This window comes from Callospermophilus lateralis, chromosome 7, assembly GCF_048772815.1.
Source record: "Callospermophilus lateralis isolate mCalLat2 chromosome 7, mCalLat2.hap1, whole genome shotgun sequence".
Lineage (NCBI taxonomy): Eukaryota > Metazoa > Chordata > Mammalia > Rodentia > Sciuridae > Callospermophilus > Callospermophilus lateralis.
In genome coordinates, this window is record NC_135311.1 from 10413795 (window position 1) to 10435730 (window position 21936).

Genomic DNA, 21936 nt, shown 5'->3' on the forward strand with positions numbered 1-21936 from the left:
CTGGTTTATTACGGAACAACAGCGGTATATATACCTAACTGATTACACACAGCTTGACTTAATTAGCATCATCCAGTTACAGCAATCAGCCAATAAGGAATCCCCACCAACTTAATGGCTGGTGGTGTTGCCTTAAAAACCACTCCTCCTGGCAAACTGCCAGGTGCCATCTTGACTTGATTCCAGCCCTCAACATCTCCTCCCTTTTGTTTAATTAAACTACAAGTATGTGGCTTAGGGACCGTGCCTGCCTTAGGTTATCCAATACTACATATGGTCCTTACCTGTCATTGGATTGTCTGACCTCAAATCGTCAGCCTCCTATCTTAGGTTGGTACCATTGCAATTGGATCTTACCCGTCTTTGACTACCAGCCCAGCATTATTTAGCCATACTTGTGGATAACAACCAAAGTGGTTTTTACACAAACACCATAAACAATCTGCCACATGCAGAAAGAGGAGGACACAAAACGTCACGATACCAAGCCATTGACCACTCCAAGTGAGAAACCCCTGGAAAAACTGTACCACAGATGACACCATCAGCAAAGATACCCTGGTACTATTACAATTTGTTGTATCAGTTCATAATGCATATAAGTGATACACAGTCCAGGTAAGTTCTGCAAGCAGCTTAAAGCAAAGGAATCCATTAATATGTCTATTTGAAGTAAATATTGATGCAACAGTTTGTACAGTTTGTGTGATAGCTATCGCAGAAACTGCAGTAGCAGCAGCAGAAACAGCAACAACTGTGATGATGGTAGCTGTAATTCCTTCTTCCTGTAACTTGCATATGGGTTTGAAGGCATTTCCACAAGTGAGCCTCAAGGTTTTTTACATTTGAAATAGGCCTTAATGGTGCTCATTATTCATTAGCCTCCAGGTGTGGAAGAACCATTGTTGCAGATGTAAGGACAGCTAAACTGGAGTTCTGGATATCAGCTGTTATGAATTTGAACCAAATCATGTTCTTTTTGGTCTGTAGAAATCGCTTTAGTTAGTCTCTCTGGAATCCAAATTGGCTGCTGTTCTCCCTGTGGAAACACACAAACAGACCCCCAACTCCAGATAATCATTGGGTCAGGACCTTTAATGATAATAACTGTAAGCTGATGCAGCTGTGGTAAAAACTGTAAAGTACCAAAGCATATCCACAGGAATAGTGAGGAGTCCCATGGCAGCACCTGCAGCAAATAGGGAAAAACTGACGACTGGTTAGTTATTAGCATTGGAAATGGCCAAACTTCAGGGGCGCCTGGTGCGTCCTCCACTGCCAGCTGAAGCATCCCTGGGCAGCTCCATGGTGGAGGTCGGGGCCACCACCGCCAGCTGGAAATTCCCTGCTGCACCACAACCAGCTTGTTTACGTGGCAGCTACTGCGCCATGCTGCTTCATGCACCCTCTGGTGATGAAAAGTGTTTAGTAGTAGCCTTTTGTTGTAACTCCTTCCCTGATAGTCCTTTCTCCTCTGAACTTCCTCTTTCTGACTAGAGTTCCTGGGCTTTTATAAACGTATGCCCTAACTGTTCTTGGTTTTACTGGGGTGCCTCCTTCCTTTAGTAATTTACTTAACACCCTTTGGGCTTGATTTCCACCAACTTCTGATCCCATGTTTCCATAATAAAGACAATACAACACAGCAAGACAGAACAAGACAAAAACACACTGTATCAATCTTCTCCATTTTCTTGAAATGGCCATCCGTCCTCTCGCCCTATCTGCTTCCTCAGGGGCAAGCAGACATCCTCCTGTCCTATCTATTTCTAGGGACAGGCAGCTTTCCTTGTCACTTACCTCTGAGCATCCCAGAGTTCCCCTGTACAGGCCACCATTTGCCGCAGTCTGGCTGGGCAAATAACCGAGAGGTGACAAGCAACTTGAAGGTTCAAATGGGAACTGGTTTATTATGGGACAACAGCAGTATATATACCTAAATGATTACACACAGCTTGACTCAATTAGCATCATCCAGTTACAGCAATCAGCCAATAAGGAATCCCCACCAACTTAATGGCTCGTGGTGTTGCCTTACAAACCACTCCTCCTGGCAATCTGCCAGGTGCCATCTTGACTTGATTTCAGCCCTCAACAGGGGTTGGTATGAGAGAGTGGTGATTCACCCTTGGGCAGAAAAGAATGTGGGCAGTGAACAGCCGGTGTAGATCAATCTTCTTTAGCTTCTTCCTGCTGGAAAAGGGCAGAGTCTGGACCCTTGTTATGGGTTCCAGGTGTTGTTGAGACAATGGTGATGGTCAGGAGGTGCCCAGGGATGTTGACTCTGGATGGTTCAATTTTGATGAGGGGTTGGAAGTCCTGTAACACAAGCTGGTTCATGGTTTGGTTAGAAGTCATTTGAATAAATAAATAATGAATAAATCTAATGATGCAGAGGGAAAGAATTAACAGAAGGTCCATGACAAGGAGAGAGGTCAGGAAAGAAAAGGGGATTATTTAGCTGCCATTCTTCAGCAGAGGGGAGCTGTTGTTTTTGATGTTCAAGGTCCCATTGGAGTTCTTTTATCATTTTCTTTATTATACCAGATTGATTGACATAAATGTAGCACTCCAGGCAAAGTCTGCCTTTTTTGGCCATAAGAAGATCAAGGCCCCTTTGATTCTGCAGAAACTAAAGAATTAAGCTGGGATTGCATGATTAGAATAAGGGATGAGGGCAAAAACAAAAGAGGGAAGGAGGGCACTCATAGTTAGTTCTGCAGTGTCCTCGTGGCTCTCAGAGATTGAAGAAATACTGGGGGACTCTGGCCTTAGAGAAATGCAGCTTGGGAGAACCTGTGGGTATTGTTGTACAAAGCACAGAGAAACAAATTTTAAATGGAAATTATAAACCCAATGTGAGATGCCCTCAAGGTGGGCCACCAAAGGAGTGGTAAAAATGACCTGATAGGATCCAGTCCATTTTGTGGAGAGTTGATAAGAGGTGAGAGGGCCTGTTTTTTTGGGGGGGTAACAAGGTACCAGGGTGGCAGGAGACACAATAGGAGAAGAGGAAGAGGCAGAACTAGGCTTTGCCAGATCAGAATCGCTGTATTGACAAAGTAGTTTTCTAATGTATGCAAGAAGGGGCCAGAAAAGATGAGGAAATAGAGATTGTGGAGAGTCAGAGGGTTGTGAGCTGAGCAGGGAGATAGGCTATCCATGTAGAAGCTCAAAAGGAGGAATGTTGAGTGGCTTCTTTGGGAGGGTCTGTAATCTAAGAAGAGCCAAGGGAAGGAGTTTAGTCCAATCTAAATGTCCACCTTGCCAGAGGACTGGGGATGGTAAGGGATATGAAAACACCAGGAGATGTTGAGAGCCTTAGCTACAGATCTTGAGACATGGGAAGTATTAGACTGGAGTGGGGAGGGAAGGCCGAATAAAGAGATGACAGGTGAGTGGAGATTGGAGGTGGGATTTTGGATTGAGAGTTCCCCATAGTGAGTTGGTATGTTGGAGTGGCTAGAGGCAGGTCAAATTGGAGTAGGGGGCAGAAGCTGTAGAGGGGACAAGAGTGAAAAGTGGTCATCACCACAGGATTCACTGGCCCCAGGGCTGAAGCCTTGCAGGGATTGAGAGAAAGGAATTATCACCCGCTACTTCCAGGCTACTTCCAAAGTCCCAGGCTTTGTCCAGTAGAGCATCTTGGTTGCCTGGCCAGGGCTTTTATGAGCTCTGCTGAGGAACTGAGAACCAAGAGCAGAAAGTGAAATTGCCCAAGGGAAGAGATGAATGAGAAGCCACCCATGGTGAGATATCAGGGGCTTGGACTGTAGAGGCAATGAGCACCTGGAAGGGAGGAGAGAGCCACTTGGGTGTCTGGCCCAGAGGGTCAGAATACGTAGGGGGCAGAATCAAAGATCACCTCCTAATAGAAGCCCCTGGTGAATGGAGGAAGATATGTGATGATTATCCTGGGCCCTCAGGCCAGGGTCCAGAAGCAGCTCAAATTTCCAGAGGGGAGAGCAAGACCAAGGGGGTTCACGGGCCCTGGGTCTGGATATATATGGAAAAAAAATGGTGGCACAGGACTAATCACACACATACCTCAGATAAGCAGAAATCTGTTGGGCTGCTCTAGGCAGAGGAAGGGAAAGCAAGGGAAATGAGTAAGTCTGAGGAATCTCTTTTGCAATAGGGCTTGGATGATAGGCTGTCAGGGTAGGAGTGTTCGTCAGGAGAGTGGGTATTGTGATTGGGCCAGAAAATGGAAGGGGTCATAGTGTAAAGTGAAAGAAGGATTTGAAACATCCCAGAAAGTAGGGTCCACCTTGGAAGTGGGTAAAGGGAAGGCACTGGCAGACAGAGTATAGGGGATGGTCCTAAGGGAAGGTGAGGATCAGGTGAGCTGCAGATAAGTTTAGATGAAAGTGTATATGAGGTGAGAAGGAAAGTACAGCTCTCAACTTTGTGAGAAGGCCCTTTCCCATAAGGGGAACAGGGCACTATGAAATGATCAAAAAGCATGGGTAAAAACTGAACAGTCAAAGGCACAACCAAGGCTAGATGGTTGCAAGGGCTGGTAAGATTCTATAGAAAGAGTAGTAGGCCCTCAGAACTCCTTGAGGACCGAATATGTAGCCCCAGTGATGAGGAGGAAGGAGACAGGCCTACCTGAAATGTACAGCGTTACCCTGGGTTCCTGTGAAGTGATGGTAGTGGTCTGGTGGTGGGAACCTGGGCCTTGTCAGTCATTTGCAGCTAGTTCCAAGCGTTGGAAAGGTGTGAGGATGGCCTGAGACCTGAACTTAAGCAACTCCATGTTAAAAACTCCAGTTTGAAACCTGCAGTCTCCCCAGGCCCACCCACAGAGCCCTCCAGTGTGGCCTCAGACAAGTTACTTCCCCTCACCCTCATAAACAGAGTGAATCCTCTGGCGGGCTGTCCTCACCTGAGAAGAGGGAAAGACAAGAAGACCAGGGTGGAGACCACCAGACTAGATGTTTCTGACACCAGGGCAAATGACGTCACTGAGAAACCTGGTGGTAGCTGATAAGGATTGAAAAGGGGGGTCAAAAGTCCCAAAATTTAGTATAAACAATAGAGCAAATAAACAGAGATTCAGCCAGCGGATCTGGAGGTCCTGATGAGGACCTGACATCCCACCACTTGTCATTGTTTCCTAATCCTCTGTGTGATCCTCACCGATCTTAAATTCTACCACCTGGTCTGGACCTTGGTCAGAGCCACAACTCCTCCCTACGGCCCTCTCCTCAATCGGTCGTCCACTCCACACCAGGAAAAGCCTGCCTTGGTTCTGGACTTGGTCACCGTGGTCTAAGTGAGTGTGCATCTGCTGGACATAAAGCCTAAGACTTAAGACTTTTGAACTTAACATGTAGAAGGAATGTGTGTCATTAGCCTGTCATGATTAAGTGTGTATGCAGTGCTTAGAATTAATCTAGAATCATTTGCTGTGAATTAATTAATGTAGAATTGTTTGCTGTAAATTGATTATGTTTATTGCAGTGACTAGTATTAAGAATTGTCATTTTCTAGATTAAGAACCAATAAAGTGAAATTGTACTGAGTAATTTGAGTGAATAAAGCATTGAAAGGGGCAGAAGCATGTGGACATACTTTATTTCTCCCCTCAACTGCATACACCACAATTTTGCCCCCTCATGACACTGGGAAATTTATACCCACTAGAAAATTATTTTTTACATTATTTTAAAAATTATTTTTCAAATTATTTTTGGACAGTTCAAGATCAAGGTAGATTTGGTTTGTAGTTGAACCTATATTTTGATTCATCAAAGGCACTTTCAGAATGTCTATACACAATGGAAGGGTTATTCAAACTCTCTGGGGTACCTTGTATAAATAAGGCACTGATCTCATTTCTGAGGGTTGAAACAACATGACCTAATCACTCATCAAAGGTCCCACAACCTAATATCATCACATGGGTGGTTAGGATTCCAGTATATGAATTTACAGAAGACATAAAAATTCAGATCATACCAGGTTTGTGTTCAAAATACTCTTTCAGGGAGTGCTCTTAATGGTACTAATGTACAAAACTGTTTCATTTCTATTGAAGATTATGTCTCTGAGCTTTTATTTAGTTTCCGAATGTTGGAACCCTTGGGCACAGAGATATTCACAGGATAATTGCAGGATCTCTTAGGCACCTGGGGATTCGACTCCAGGACTTCATGCAAGCCATGCACTGGTTTCCTGGTTCCTCCTTCCCTACTTGTTCTAATGATCTTTGCCTTTGCTGAACTGAAGGGGAAGTTAATCTCCCTTTCCTCAGTGGTTACTCCAACACTTGGCACATGGGTAACCACTGAGAAACTGGAACAAAATTATGTGAAGATGCATGTGGTTCTTGGAACAAGAGTGGGCAAGAGGCTCACCCTGACCAGTTACAAAACTACTTGGTGCAAACTCTGGAGGGGATAGCTGCACCTATATTTGTCCCACACACCATTGGGTGTATGTCCCATTCTCTGTTTGTGCCTGCAAGGCATGAGATAGTGACAGGGCTAATGACAGAAGGGGCCTTCAGTGAGACATGGTCAGTGCTGTGGTGGCAGGATGGAGGTGGAGAGGCAGAGTATAGAGCTGCCAAGGCCCCAGACAGTGGGGAGCAGGTGGAGGAGTGTTGAGGATGCAGGTGAGGCTGTGGGAGGAAGAACCCTTCATAAGCTGGGGAGGCTCCTATGAGCTCCCATGCAAGGTTCCTTGAACTTCACTTATGAAACACTAATCCAATAAAATTACTAGGAAATTCAAGGTGCTAATCATGGAACTTTGAGTGTACTACTGAAGTGGCTGCATGCCCCAGAGAGCCAGCCCTGGATACAGGATCCACAGACTCAGTAGATGACACTGTTTCAGAGGACAATGGGAGCAGCTTCTGAAAAAGGAAATAATGTAACCAGTGATGTCAGAGATATGAATGAGGTGGAGTGGGGGTGGGGCAGGGAAGAGGACACATGGGGGATAATTCAAAGTTATCACAATAAGAGAAAATGCTTAAGATCCTGGGTTCCATACCCAGCAATAAAAGAAGTACCCCTTGTGGTAAGGGACTTTTCAGAGTCACATGTGACTTGTTCCTTAGCAGTTGAACTCGGGGAAGATGACCTGGATGGAAATTGTGACAGTGAGAGAAGTTAGAACACTGGGCAGAGAGTCAGAATACCAGGGGAAAGGGGAAACAGAGTAGGTGCTCAGGGTTTGGGGAGGGAGCAGATTGTCTTTGCTTCAGGCAGAAAAGTTTTGTCTTTTGGTTGAATAAGGAAGTCAGAAGAGTGGTCTGTGGGGTAGGTTTATTTAGAACAGAAATCAAAGGACGACTTCTCTGAGAGAAAGTAGTAGCATCTGCAAGGGCCATGCTCTTTCTGCTACTCCCCTTCCTATCTGCTCTCTTCCCAGGAGGGCACAGTGGTAAGAAACGGGGCAACTGACCAGTTTGTGTGTGTGTGTGTGTGTGTGTGTGTGTGTGTGGTGATGGTAGTTTCCCCTGCACACACCTGGAGAGAACGAGTGCCAAGCTGGCCCCATTCTGCATGTCCTTACTCAAGCCCTCTGTGCTCTCATGGAGGATGTTGGTAGAGCATGGGACCCTGGGGGCCAGCAGACGTCAGCTAAGGGAACGGTGGCTCTCCACTTTTCCAGATTGAGTCTTCCTACTCTGACACCTACCTTCCCAATTCTCTCCCTCCCAGATGTTTCATTTCTGCCTATTCTATCTATTCTTTTGCCACAGGGTTTGAGGAGCCTGTCTCCTACCATCTCATGCAGACATCATCCTTTCACAACCATTCCTGGGTACATGTGAGCTCAGGCTGGTTGGGGGAGCTGCAGACTCACAGATGGAACAGCAGCTCTAATACCATCATTTACCTGTATCCCTGGTCCAGGGGCAACTTCAGTAAGAAGGAGTTGGTGGATGTGGAAAGGTTGTTCCAGTTATACTTCAATGAACACCAGGACTTTTATATTTCTCAATTAATGTTTAAAGGTGAGTTCCCTTTCATTGTTGGGGAGAATAAAGGGATGAGGGTGGGGCATCTCAGGGAACTTTTATTCCTCAGGGAAACAGCCTTCTCTGCTCTGAAACTTTTTCTACTCTCTTCAGCATAAAACTGCAATCACACTCTGGGCACGTACAATAAACAACCAGAAAAAAACTTCTGTTTTTACCACTTATTAACTGTTCTCTCATTGGCTGCAGGGCTCTGTTTTACTAACTCTCCTCAGAGGCAGCCTGTGGCCACCCTTTTCCCCAATCTTCAATCAGGTACCTTCAGCTTCCTCACTTGTTGGGTGACTCCTTAAAGGGTGATTTTCTCTCCCATTTAATCTCTTCATCCTTGTGTAAACTGTCAGAGGGACCATGGACACATTCTCCCAGATGGCAGCTGGCTGTTTGTTAGAGTCTCAGCTCTCTCACATTACGGCCTTTCTCCCCCACACCATCATTATCACTTTCAAACAATTCCCTCCCCTCCTGATATCGTCATCTTTTCCTCCACCTCTAGCTCCTACCAGTGGCCTTTCTGTGAACCTCTGATCACACCACACTTGGGCTCTTTCTCTTAAACTCCCCAAACTCCCTTCTGCTTGTGTTTTCTTTTGCCTCCACTCGTTCCATTTTCTCCGTTTTCTTTCTTTTCTCCTCTAATTCTCTACTCTTCTTCCCCAGATCCCTTTGATCTGCAGGTGACAGCAGGCTGTGAACTGCACTCTGGGAAGTCATGCCTAGGCTTCAAGCAGGTAGCTATCCAAGGACATGACTTCATGAGCTTCCAGAATGAAACATTCTTACCATCTCCAGAGGGTGGAGAAAAGGCCCAGAAGGCCTGCAAACTGCTCAATTTCAACGAAGCCTACACACAGAGGTTACATAGGCTCCTCAGTGACACCTGCCCCCGTTTCACCTTGGGTCTTCTAGAAGCAGGAAAGGCTCATCTCCAGCGACAAGGTCAGTCTTGTACCCAATCTTCAAGAATTTTTCAATTTTAAAGTCAAATTCAGGATAAAAAGAGAAAAGGATAATGTGTGACCTTTCCAGAGCGGGAAACATGTGTCTCTGTAGACTAATGGGGAGTTCTAAATTTCTAAATCTTTGATACAGTCTGTGTCTGGATGTCCTTTCTATTGTTTGCAGTGAAGCCTGAGGCCTGGCTGTCCAGTGGCCCCAGTCCTGGGTCTGGCCGTCTGCTGCTGGTGTGCCATGTGTCTGGCTTCTACCCAAAGCCCGTGTGGGTGATATGGATGCGAGGTGAGCAGGAGCAGCTGGGCACTCAGAGAGGTGACATCCTGCCCAATGCAGATGGGACGTGGTATCTCCGAGCAACCCTGGATGTGGCAGCTGGGGAGGCGGCTGGCCTGGCCTGCAGGGTGAAGCACAGCAGCCTGGGAGGGCAGGACCTCATCCTCTACTGGGGTGGTAAGAGTGGGACCCAGGCTGGAGATGGGGGGATATCTTCCAGCAGAGCATGAGGACCAGGTAAAAAATTGGGATTTACAAATTCCAGACCCAAAAAGAAGAAAAATATGTGATTCAAAGAATGGATAAATTTAAAATGAGGGATCTATAGATGCAGATTGAAACATCATCCTGGTGTCCACTTAAATCTGCAGCACCTCAGAGTGCCCTGGGCTGGATCCTCTTTGCCATGATAGTGGCCCTGGCTCTTCTGACAGGTCTTGGATTTTGGTTTAGAAAACGCTGGTGAGTGCTTTGTATCCATCTATTCTGTTCATTCCTTCTCCCCAATGGTCCTCCCTTCTTCTTTTTTTTTTTTTTTTTTTTGACTTTTTTCTCACTTTTCCTTCCCCTCCTGGCCACATTTCTATTTTCTCCTCAGTTCTCACCTCCACCTTATGAAGGTCTGTTATATTTTTGTTCACTTAGGACACACTGTGAAGCTCCCTGAAGTTCTGGCCCTCTGAAGTGAGGACCCAGTCTACACCTGAACACCCCAGGGTGATGACATCACTTCTACTCTCCTTGTTAAAACTTTGCAATTCATTTCTGCTCCATGATCATTTACCAATATATGCCCAATGTAATCTTGCAGGATTGGTTGTTCTGAACTGGCTTCTGTGGCTTCAACTCTGAATGGAACAGGATGTTAGCAGTGTCAGCCTGGATAGATGTAATGGATCATCAGATGCATTTCAGCTGTCACATCCTCCAGGGGTCCTTCCTTGATCCACAGTGGGAAGCCATCTCTCCTCCATCTGAGCTTCCCCAGATTTCAACTGTGCCCCTCACTGCCTAGCATCTGTGGCAGGTGTGTAGGTTCGTTTCTTCTTTTAAAAGTTTGAGAGCAAAGCACATGCTTTTTGAGTATCTGTATCCCTGGTGAAATGTTTGGCCTGAATATAACATGTTCTCAATAAAACCTGTGTTGGATTATGTAAGGTTTGTAGGTTTTGTTGTTGTTGTTTGTTTTACACTTTTTAATTCTCTGCCTTCTTTATACCTTTGTTGAAGTTGAAATATTTGATGCTCTTCTTGTTAAAAGTCTTGCTTTGCCAGGAGATTTCATGCATTCCAGTTCTGCGTTTTTTTTTTCTGAGTCTCTGAGGAGAAACATAGCTTTGCCTCTTACCTTTTCTGTTATTTGATTTTAGGAAAATATTAGCATAAAACTATTGTTCCAAGTGCTCTAAACCAAAAGAGCAGGGAAGGATGAAGGTCCTCCATATTCAGGGTCACTTATGGTCAAACAGCAGATTCATTACATTGGAGTGTTGGTAGAAATGTAGACTCTGTGGCCTGGTCTCAGACTTACTGAATTCCAGTTTTCATTTCAACAAAACCATCAGATGATTCACAGATATATTAAAGGTTGAGAGGAGATGCACCTCAGTGTAGTGATTCCTGAAATATGGCCCATATGCATCACTGAAGAGGGAATCAAGAATGAACAAAGTGCTGCCCTTAGGATTGAAGTAGATCCAGGTGAGTAAGGTGCATTCTCAGCAGTTATGTTCTCTACAGCTCCTGCTGCAAACACTGTTAGTGAACACTGAGCCATGCTCCTAGGGTAAATAGGTGGGTAGTTTTCTTTGACTTTCTTTTCACAATATTTTTGTTAACTAATGAATACATTGTGAACGTCTAGTGCGTTTGGGTCCCTGGGTAAGGGTCACGAAATAACCGGGACACAGGGGATGCAGAGCAAAGGCAGCAATTGCAACTGCATGCTGAGGTTTATTTGCAAGTTCCTTTTATATTCTTCTTCTAACAAAGCAAGCAATTCTTCAATAACACTTTGCCCACATTGCCCAGATAACATGCCTCAGTGGATACACAGAGCTAACTTCAGATTGTTCCTGCTTATTTGATAAGTACCCTCCTAAAGTTCTTTGTAGACATTATCTACTCCCTGAGGATGCATTTGTTTCTTTAGAATGTACTGTTCCTAGGACAAGTATGCAGGAAGCTTCTTCCTCTTGGCCAAACCATGCAGAACTTGTGACTTGCGATAAGGGGAAGAGAACGTTTCCTCCTCCTAACTGAGGTTTGCCTCAGCTGACCTAAATCACAGCCACAGCTCTTGCAAAGTGTCAGGCCTGAGGGAGCTAAACTCTGCACGCTCGAACCCCAACAATACATAACCTTGTTTTTTGTGTATTTTGTTTAAGAATTTTATTTAATATATATTTATAAGTAATTCATAGTTTGCAGTATTTCTTTGAACAAAAGCATCATCAGAGAAGTGTTTAACAATTTCCTGTCCCTGATTAATGTGATCCCAAATTTTCTAGGCTTTCAACCTTCCAACAATGCTGTCTACCATATCCAAAAAAAAAAAAAAAAAAAATCTGTTGTTATCTCAAGAAACCCCAAAGTTAGTTGTTTGTCTAACATTATCACAGAATTATAGTTGTCACTTTAAAAAGTAACTTCACCCACTGATAACCAATTTTATCTTTCTTTTTCCATGGTATTGCATTGTTCATTACCATTGAACTCTCAGACAACAGCATTATAACTATAACAAAAGCTGATCTAAAATACTTTATTCCTCTGTTATTCACATCACAGCCTTCTTCAGTTTATGAACACTAGATAACATGTTAGAGATTTGTTTGGGGCCATTTAAATTGACAATATCAGTAACAAAGAGCACAAACTATGAAAAATGTGGCACTCACTAGGCCACACAGGATGCTCATCCTATAGTGAGAAGTAAAACCTGAAGACATTTTTTTTTTTACTTTCATAGGAAAGTTCTTTATTTAACTCCCATTTTGCACCACTCTGTACATATCTATGAATGACTGCAAAAGCACTGTGAGTACTTAATTTGAAATGATAAAAGTTTTCACAGGTAGACAAATGAGAAATTCAGAAATCCTGACTAACGGGGATTGACTAATGACCCCAACTGACAGTGAGAGTTAAGACATTCATGACAGACTTCAGTTACTTTAAAATCTATAAACTGATGTAACAAATAGTTCTTAGGCAACTACTATACACTTACTATGCAGCAGGTGCATATTGAGTATAAAGTATTGGAAGGAAAAAAGATCATCACCGTGTTCTTATCTTGAAAATTTTGCCTACCCAATTTGATTGTGCAGTTTATTGTTTTCATTGTTTCTTTTGCTCTTATCTTCCTGGAAGGACTTACTTGAAATTAATTCAGAGAAAGGGACTTAGCCTAATTTTGCTTAGGCAGCTGAGAAGAGGGAACCCAGGAAAAGGGGAACATCTAAACAGACCAGGTGCATGTGACATAGCACCTGTAAGAAATTGTTCCATGGATTTCCTCCTGAAAAATTCATTCCTGCATTCACTTGCCCCTCCTTCATTCATCACATATCTAGCTTTTACCATTTGTATAGCAGACATATTCACTGAAAATAGTTCCAAAATGAAATTAGGTTTGATTAGATTACAAATGCAGTGTGCAGATCTTATTTAAAACTGACAATAACTGGGGGAATTTAGGGGGAATAGCCCAGATGCAGACAAAATCCTCCATTTACAGCCAAGTTTCATCTACAAAGCTCCTACATGAATATATTTTACTTAAAAGTATCAAACTGAGTTTTCCTGTTATCTTAAAGTAGTGGGTAAAAAGATTATTTCCAACAGACAAACAGCTGTCACTGCAGGTGAGCATTCTACATTAGGCACCAGAATCTCAATTTAAAACAGAGTAAAACAGCAAATTTTCTCTTTAAACACCTGCTGACATTAGTCAATGTTTATATTTTACCACTAGGTCACGTGAAGAGCTAAACAGTTAATCAAGGCTGTAAGGCTGTGGATTATTGAGACTTTCTTTGGAATAAACAAGACAGATTGATTTTTGAATTTTGTGTACATGTGTGACAACAGAACATGACAGTAGCAGACACCTCTGTGCCATTTTACTGAAGCAATTGTGGCAGAGGCTCACTTCAGTTGCATGTCATATCCTCTGTGCCTTTGTCCCTAGACGTTTCCTGCAATGTGATTGGGACTCCTGAGAGACGCTATTTAGCATTTGTCAATGCTCAGATCTGCAAGTGTCAGTGTGTAACACCCCATGGACAATCCTTGACAATTAATGAATGGAAAGTCATGAATATATACTCCTCTCGTTTCTCAGGTAGATATTCAGAGAAAATCAGTGTGGAGAATCAGAAGCCTCCAGAAAGATCAGATCCCAGGTTTTTGTAGCAGTGACCAGCCTGATAACATCATGTATTGGCTTTCCCTCCTTTCCTCTTTTACCTTTTCTAGTGTCCCACTCATGGTCTTTGTTATCATGTCCCCTAACAAAGTTTCATTTTTAAAGCTCCCAATGCCGATATAGACTACTTTGGTTTTCTCTTCTGTTTTAGGATCTCCACTGTAAATAAAACCCAAGCATGATCCACTACTCTTATAAAGAATATTTTCAGCACTTACAAGTTTCCCTCATGGCTTCTCTTTCCAGTTAGTAACCTCTTAAAGGCAACCAATTTTCTCATCTTTAACAACCTAGAGAAATTTTCATTTCAGTTTTTTGAATCTCACATTCTGGAATCTTAATGGTAAGTACTATGATATGTCTTGCCCACTTTCAAGTGGAATATATATTTTTTTAAAAGAGAGAAGAGAGAGAGATAATTTTTTAATATTTATTTTTTAGTTTTCGGTGGATACAACATCTTTATTTTATTTTTATGTGGTACTGAGGATCAAACCCAGCGCTCCGCACATGCCAGGCGAGCATATTACCGCTTGAACCACATCCCCAGCCCTGGAATACATTTTTTGCTAAGCATTATTTCTGTGGCATTTTTTAATGTTGTCCCATAACAGTAGTTGAAACTTTTTGTTTTTGTGTAGTATTATGTCACATTATTTTACAATATTCTGCTATAATTGGATATTTCAATTCTTGCCAGATTTTAGCTATTTTGAACAATACTCCTTTTAGATTTTTTGTTCATTTCTATTTCCCCCTTTTTGTTGGTACTGCAGATTTAACCCAGTTACACAATATTTCTGAACCTCATCCCCTTTTATTTTTAAATTTTATTCTGAGATAGGGTATTTCTAAGTTGCTCAGTGTGGCCAGAAACTTATGATCCTCCTGCCTTAGCCATCCACATAGCTGGGATAACCTCTCTGGGCATTGTCTGTATGAACATAAGCACTTGTTTCTCTTGGGAATATACATAGAAATTAGTTTTCTGGGCCAGACATGATTTTTTTTTTAATTTCTCTATTTTACATTTTATTTTTACTTAGGAACACATACTAACTGCATATATTAATGGTGTTTGGTGTGGTATTTCTATATGTGCATTTAGCATTCAAGAATCCAATATCCTTTTCCTTTATCCAAGTCCTCCTTCCTTCATAACTACTATTAATTACTATTCTATATTCAGGTTGAATCTTTTTAACTTTTATGTATGATAGAAAATATTCACTACTTGTCTTTCAGTGTCTGGGCTTTTTTGATTTCATATAAGATCCTCCAGAACCATTCATTTTGCTGCAAATAGAAGGATTTTCTTTATGGTCTACTAATAGTCCATTGTGTATCTATAGATTATAATTTCATTCATCTGTTGATGGTACCTAGGCCAATTTTATATTTTAGCTCTTGTGAAAAATGTTGCATTAACATGACTGTCTAGCTTTCTCTTTTGTGTGATGATTTGCTTTCCTTTTGATGAACACCCAGAAGTGAAATGACTGAATCATGTGCTAGATCTATTTTCAGTTTGTTTGTAGAAACTCCATACTACACTCTTTTCCATGGTGACTGCACTAATTTACACTCTCACCAGAAGTGTAGAGGAGTTCCTTATTCTCACCAGCACTGGTATGTTATTTATTTATTTATGTGACTCTGGGGATTAAACCCAGGGGAATTTCACCACTAAGTTATATCTCCAGTTCTTTTTTTTAAAAAAAAAAAATTATTTTGAGACAAGTCTGGATAAATTGCCCAGATTGGCATTGAACTTGAACTCCCCCTTTTTGAGTCAGGGATTAAGGGAGTGTGCCACTGCACTCACACAGTCATTATAAGTGGGGTGAGAAGATTTCTCATTATAGTTTTGATTTACATTTCCCTCATGGCTCATTATTAGTGAGTAGTTCTTCATTTATTTATTGGCCATTTGTTTTTGTTTGAGAAGTGCCTTTTTAGATCACTGACCATTTTTAAGTGGAATATTTTTTTCTTTTAGTTTCATATGTACTCTTTTTTTTCAAATTTTTCATTTGTTTTATTTAGTTATACATGACAGTAGAATACATTTATGCACTTTGATATAGCATACATAGATGGTATGTAACTTCTCATTTTTCTGAGTGTACATGTTGTAGAATCATATTGGTCATGTACACTATACATACAGTAATAATGTCTGTTTAATTCTACTATCTTTCCTATCCCCATATCCCTCTTCCTCTCCTCCCTTCACTTCCCTCTACCTACTCTAAGGTAACACTACTCTTCTCTAGTGCCCCCTGCCTTATTGCGAGTTAGCATCTTCATATTAGAGAAAACATTCTGCCTTTAGTTTTTTGAGATTGCCTAATTTCACTTACCATGATATTCTCCAATTCCCTCCCCTTACTGGTAAATGCCATAATTTCATTCTTATTTATGGATGAGTAATACTCCATGTGTATAGACACCATTTTTTCTTTATCCATTTATCTATAGAAGGACACCTAGGTTGATTCCATAGTTTAACTATTGTGAATTGAGCTGCTATAAACATTGACATGGCTGTATCAATATAGTATGCTGATTTTAAATCCTTTGGTTATAAACTGAGGAGTGGGATAGCTGAATCCAATGGTGGTTCCATTCCAAGTTTTCTGACAAATTGCCATACTGCTTTCATAGTGGTTGCACCAATTTTCAGTCTCACCAGCAATATATGAGTGTACCTATTTCACCACATCCTCTCCAACACGTATTGTTGCCTGTATTCTTTGACAATTGGAATTCTGACAGGAGTGAGATGGAATCTTAGCGTAGTTTTGATTTGCTTTTCTCTAATTGCTAGAGATGTTGAGCATTTTTTATATGTTTGTTGATCAATTATGTCTCCTCTTCTGTGAAGTGTCTGTTCAGTTCCATGGCCCATTTATTGATTGGGTTATTTGTGTTGTTTTTTTTTCTGGTATTAAGTTTTCTGACTGATTTATATATCCTAGAGATTAATGCTTTATCAGAGGTGCATGTGGTAAAGAATTTCTCCCAATCTGTAGGCTCTTTCCTCATTTTATTGATTATTTCCTTTGCCAAGAAAAAGCTTTTTAAGTTTAATCCATCCCATTTATTGAATCTTGATTTTACTCCTATGCCTTAGGAGTCTTGTTAATGAAGTCAGATCGTAGGCTGACATGATGAAGATTTGGGCATGCTTTTTCTTCTATTAGGTGCAGGGTCTCTGTTCTAGTGCCTAAGTCTTTGATCCACTTCTAGTTGAGTTTTGTGCAGGGTAACAGAGTGAAGTTTAATTTAGTTTTGCTGCATATGGATTTGCAGTTTTGACAGCGCCATTTTTTGAATAGGCTATCTATTCTCCAGTGAATGTTTTTGGCACATTTGTCTAGTATGACATAACCATATTTATGTGGGTTTGTCTCTATGCCTTTTATTCTGTACCATTGGTCTACAACTCTGTTTTGTTGCCAATACCATGCCATGTTTTTACTACAGCTCTTGATACTAACCCTCTGTGAGGTACATAGTTGACAAGTATTTTCTCCCATTCTGTACATTGTCTCTTCACTTTGTTGATTGCGTCCTTTGCTGTACAGAAACTTTTCAATGTGATGTTATTTTATTTGTCAATTTTTGCTGTTGTTTTCTATAATTTGAGGGGTTTTAACCAGAATATCATTGTGTCTGTCAATGTCCTGGGATATTTCTCCTGTTTTTTCTATTAGTTTGAAATTTCAGGTCCTTTATCCATTTTGAGTTGAGTTTTTATGGGCTCAGAGAGAGGGCTCCAGTTTCTGTCTTCTACATGTGGATATCCACTTTTTCCAGCACTGTTAATTGAAGAGACCAGCATTTCTTCAATATGTGTTTTAGGGGCCTTTTTCAGAATCAGGTGGGTGTAGGTATATGGGTTTATTTCTGGGAACTCCACTCTGTTCTGTTGGTCTGGGTGTCTGTTTTTATGCCAATATCAAACTGTTTTTTGTTACTACAGCCCTATTGTGTGTCCTGAAATCAGGTATGTGATGCTTACAGCTTTCTTCTTTATGCTCAAGATTACTTTGGCTCTTTGGGGTATTTTTTGCTTCCATATAAATTGTAGGACTCCTTTTTGTAGCTCTGTGAAGAATGTCCATTGGTATTTTACTGGGGACTACATTGGATCTGTAGATTACTTTGAACATTTTGGACATTTTAACAACCTAAATTCTTCCAGTTAACCAGCATGGGAAGTCTTTCCTGTTTGTGTGTTTTCTTTAATTTCAAGGCTAGTTGTTCCCTAGGTTGTAGGGTGCCACCTGGGCTTGGAAGGCTAAGTCTTGGACTTTTTTCTTGGCTTGGTCTCCAAGTAGCTGGGATTGTGTTATCATGGTGAAATGATGGCAAACTTGAAAGTTCACCAATACACTGTGACTACTAGGCCATAGGGAAGGACAAGCTTTAGCAGTGGGTCCAAATTTAAGATGACACCAGCCTAGATCATAGTGACTGGAGAAGGTACAATGGGGACTCCCACTCTGTGACAATACAATCATGTGAACTCTGGGCAACTCTCCACATTTTATTTGTGGTTAGTGACGTCTGTGGAAATCTCCTGAACAGTCATCTGTGGTGGCAATGGGATCATTGGGGATCTCCAGCTTACATTTTCCCCATAAGAAGTCTATCTTGGTCAATCCAGGTGGGACAGAGTGTGGGAGAGGCAGGGTGGCTCACGTTGCTACCTTTGGTTTTTGTGTACTACATGGATCGTGTTACTTTTCTGCTAATCTCTGGCTTACTTCCTTAGTCACCCCATTCTGAATATAGTGGTATATTCTTTGTGTGTGTGTTTCAGGGGGAAAATTGATAAGCTGCTCTATTTTGCCATATTACTGACATCAATTTTTTATATGATAACAAGACAGTAATTTATAGCATTGATAAGCAGTACCAACTTTCTTGTATTATGAATGTGTGTGTGTGTGTGTGTGTGTGTGTGTGTGGTTCTTTCCCACCCGGATTGGTTCAGAGCCAAGACTGACTTCTCCTTATGATGAAAGTGTCAAGTGGAAATCTATTATCCTAGCATACAGCTGCACAGATTTCCACAGAACCCCCAGGCCCCCGACATAGTATAGCATATCTCTATCTATCTCTATATCTCCATGGTCTGGACTGCTTATTCTCTTTGCTTATTTTGTATATTTGTACATTTATTGATGAAACTCTGTGTCACTTACTTAGATTTATAATAAATCTTGATAAGCATTAGAATACCTTTGCTACTTTGTATTTTTTCCAGTATATATTGGATATTCTTGATTCCCTCTTTGCTTTTAAATAGTTATAGAATTCATTTGTCAACTTTCATGGAAATACCTACCTGTTGAATTTTATTTAAATCATACAGATATGTAGATGAATTTGAGGAGAATGATGTCTGTAATATTGAGGGGTTTGTTTGTTTTTTTGGTTTGTTTGGTTTTTAATTTTTAAAGAAACCTGTGTGGTTTTGCTTGTGACATCATTAACATTTTTCTTAGAGGCTATTGGTAGTAGAATACAACGGAGTATTCCTGGCATTCATGTTCTTTATTGCTGGGAATACGGTTTTTATTTGTACAGCATGCATGAAAACTTCCAGGGATTGAAGAGAGTAAGTGAAACCAAGGGTCACTGATTTTCTAGAGCACATTTGGAGTAAAATCTCAGCAATATCAAGTGCACAGGAATTGATAAAGACCCTCTGTATGTCATCCAGAAAGTCCAGGAATGTGAGAGAAAACATGACCAGGAGAGACCTATTTGAGATAAGACCAGAAATATGTGGTTAGAAAATGGTAGTGCAAGACAGAACCAAACTGAAATTTTCCTTTTTTTTTTCTTCCAGTGGTGCTGGTTAAAAATATTTTATTGTGAAATATAAAAACAGATAAGGCATAAAGCAAATATATAAAATTTAAAAAGACAATTTTACATTCAACTTCAATGAAGCAAAGTTGATTGGTTTCTTGAAACCAAGTCAAGAAAAAGAACATTGCAGTGCTGAGGTTTGGTGGCTCTTGTGCTGGAATCTTGGTCCCCAATGTAAAGATATTGAGAGGTGGTCGATCTTCAAGGGGTGAGTCCTCAAAGGCTCCAGTGTTAAATGTTTGATTCCCGGGATGGGTTTAATGGGGAAGGTGGTGGAACTTCTGGGAGGTAAAGTCCTTAGGTCTTTGAAAGCTTGCCTTTGAAGGGGAATGTAGGACCTCTGTTTCTTTCTCTTTTTTGTCTTCCTCTTTTTTGGTCCCTGGATTGTGATGTAAGGAGTTTACTCTGCCATTTTCTCCCTGCATGATGTGCAGCCTTGCCATAGACCCAGAGTGATGGGGCTACCAGATGTGGACTAGAACCTCTAAGACTCTGAGCCAAAGAAACTTTTTTCTCTTGGACAATTAATTATCTCAGGTATTTCACTATAGTGATGGAAAACTGGCTAACACAGGATACTAGCCTATATTCATCAGCTTTCTACTGAGGAGTTAGAAGTTAATACGTGAACTCTGAAGGTATCATAGGTGGTGTTTAGTGTGTAGGTTCAACTTCAATCTTCTCTAACATTCTCATAAATTTCTGAATTAAAAACCAGTTGAGATATTCTCACGAGTGTGTATGTGTTCTCACTACCTTGGCTATACCTGATTACTTCAGCCCAACTTCTGGTGCTCACAGTGAGCAAGGCATGTAAACAGTCATCATGTAAATAAAACATATTCAGTGGAGCTCTCATTCTTTCCTCTGCACTTTCTCTAATATGCTATACTTAGGGTTGGTTAGTATGTACTTTTCTCTAGAGTTTTGCCTTTTATCTTTCTATTCTTTTAATCTTGTGTTGAATTTAATCATTGGTATTCAGTAGACATAGATTGAAAGCTATTAAGAAATAAATATGCAAACAATAGCTTTGTTTTACATTTTTCTTACATTCTTAATTTCCAGGTGTCTTGACATTCTTTCTTCACTTTTAAAGATTAAAATTATTTATCAGAATCATTGACTTTACCTTGAAGCTTTTACTTTTTTCTTTGTTTTCTTTTTAAATTTATTTTTATTTTTGTCAAAATTTTGAATGTTTTAATGAGGTATAAAAATGATGCAAAATTAGTCATGTACACCACATTGAATTTTCATAAATTGATCATTCACAGATAAAGAAACAGAACACTATGATCACCCCCAAAACTTCAACTTGTTCCTGTTCTGAATGTTAAACACTATTCTGATATTTAATTGCATAATTTTTGATTTTCATTCCTCTAAATGGACTATATAGTCTATTATTTTCTGGGATTTGCTTTTGTCAATTATTAAATTCGAAAAGTTCATCCATAATGTTGCATATATTTGTAGATCATTTATTTCCATTGTGGTTTGTTTAAGTGGATTTTATTGTTTTGTTTTGCTTTTTTGTTAAAGAGACAGCTATTTTCTCTCTTGACATAGAATGAATGGTGATCCACTAGAGATTCCAAAATATTATAATTTATGTAGATTGAAGAAAGTATTAAAAGATGAGAGAAGCTCATGGTAGGATATGTGTTTGTAAGTTCATAGCTGATTTGATGGAGACACCACAGTCTATTTTGAAGATTTTAATCACATGGTTTTCATAACTTGATATGTTCACTTATTTTGTTTATTTTGAAAGCCTTTATATTTAGAATGAGTCATATGAAATCGAATGGAACTTACCATAAAAAATCAATCATAAATATTTATATGTATCACATTTTCTTTCTCTTTATTTTAAAAAAATGTTCTAATTAGATAAACATGACGATAGAATGCACTTTGACACGTTATACATAAAGGAATATAACTTCATATTCTTCTGCTTGTACATGATGTCGAGTTTCATAGGTCATGTAATCATGTATGCACACATGATCATAATATCTGATTTCTTCTATTATCTTTTCTACCCCCATACTTCCTCCCCTTCATTAACTCCCCTTTAATCAAAAGTACCTCTAATCTTCCCTAGCCACCCTCGCTTATTGTGTATTAGTATCCACATGTCAGTAAAAACATTTAGGCTTTGGTTCTTTAGGACTGGCATATTGCACTTAGCATTGGAGTCTCAGCTCCATCCATTTACTGATAAATGCCTTAATTTCATTCTTCTTTAAGGCTACATAATATTCCATTGTGTTTATATACCACAGTTTCTTTGTCAATTCATCTTTTGATGGGCACCTAGGTTAGTTCCATAGCTTGGTTATTGTCAATTGAGCTGCTGTAAACATTGATGTGG

The 21936-nt window shown here is 40.5% G+C and overlaps 1 protein-coding gene across 1 annotated transcript; it reads left to right on the forward strand.

Moving 5' to 3' along the window:
- The first annotated feature begins 7346 nt into the window (after nucleotides 1-7346).
- On the forward strand, nucleotides 7347-9909 carry LOC143403720 (T-cell surface glycoprotein CD1a-like). Its single transcript, XM_076861873.1, has 6 exons — nucleotides 7347-7401; nucleotides 7724-7978; nucleotides 8663-8941; nucleotides 9128-9406; nucleotides 9604-9694; nucleotides 9878-9909. The coding sequence occupies exons 1-6, from the start codon at nucleotides 7347-7349 to the stop codon at nucleotides 9897-9899; spliced, it is 981 nt and encodes a 326-aa protein (XP_076717988.1). The 3' UTR covers nucleotides 9900-9909.
- Nucleotides 9910-21936: the final 12027 nt, after the last annotated feature.

Coding starts and splice junctions, on each gene's coding strand:
- LOC143403720 (XM_076861873.1), top strand. CDS start 7,347: ATGCTCTTTCTGCTACTCCCCTTCCTATCTGCTCTCTTCCCAGGAGGG. Junction 8,942..9,127: donor GGCTCATCTCCAGCGACAAG/GTCAGTCTTGTA, acceptor TATTGTTTGCAG/TGAAGCCTGAGGCCTGGCTG. Junction 9,695..9,877: donor TTTTGGTTTAGAAAACGCTG/GTGAGTGCTTTG, acceptor TTGTTCACTTAG/GACACACTGTGAAGCTCCCT.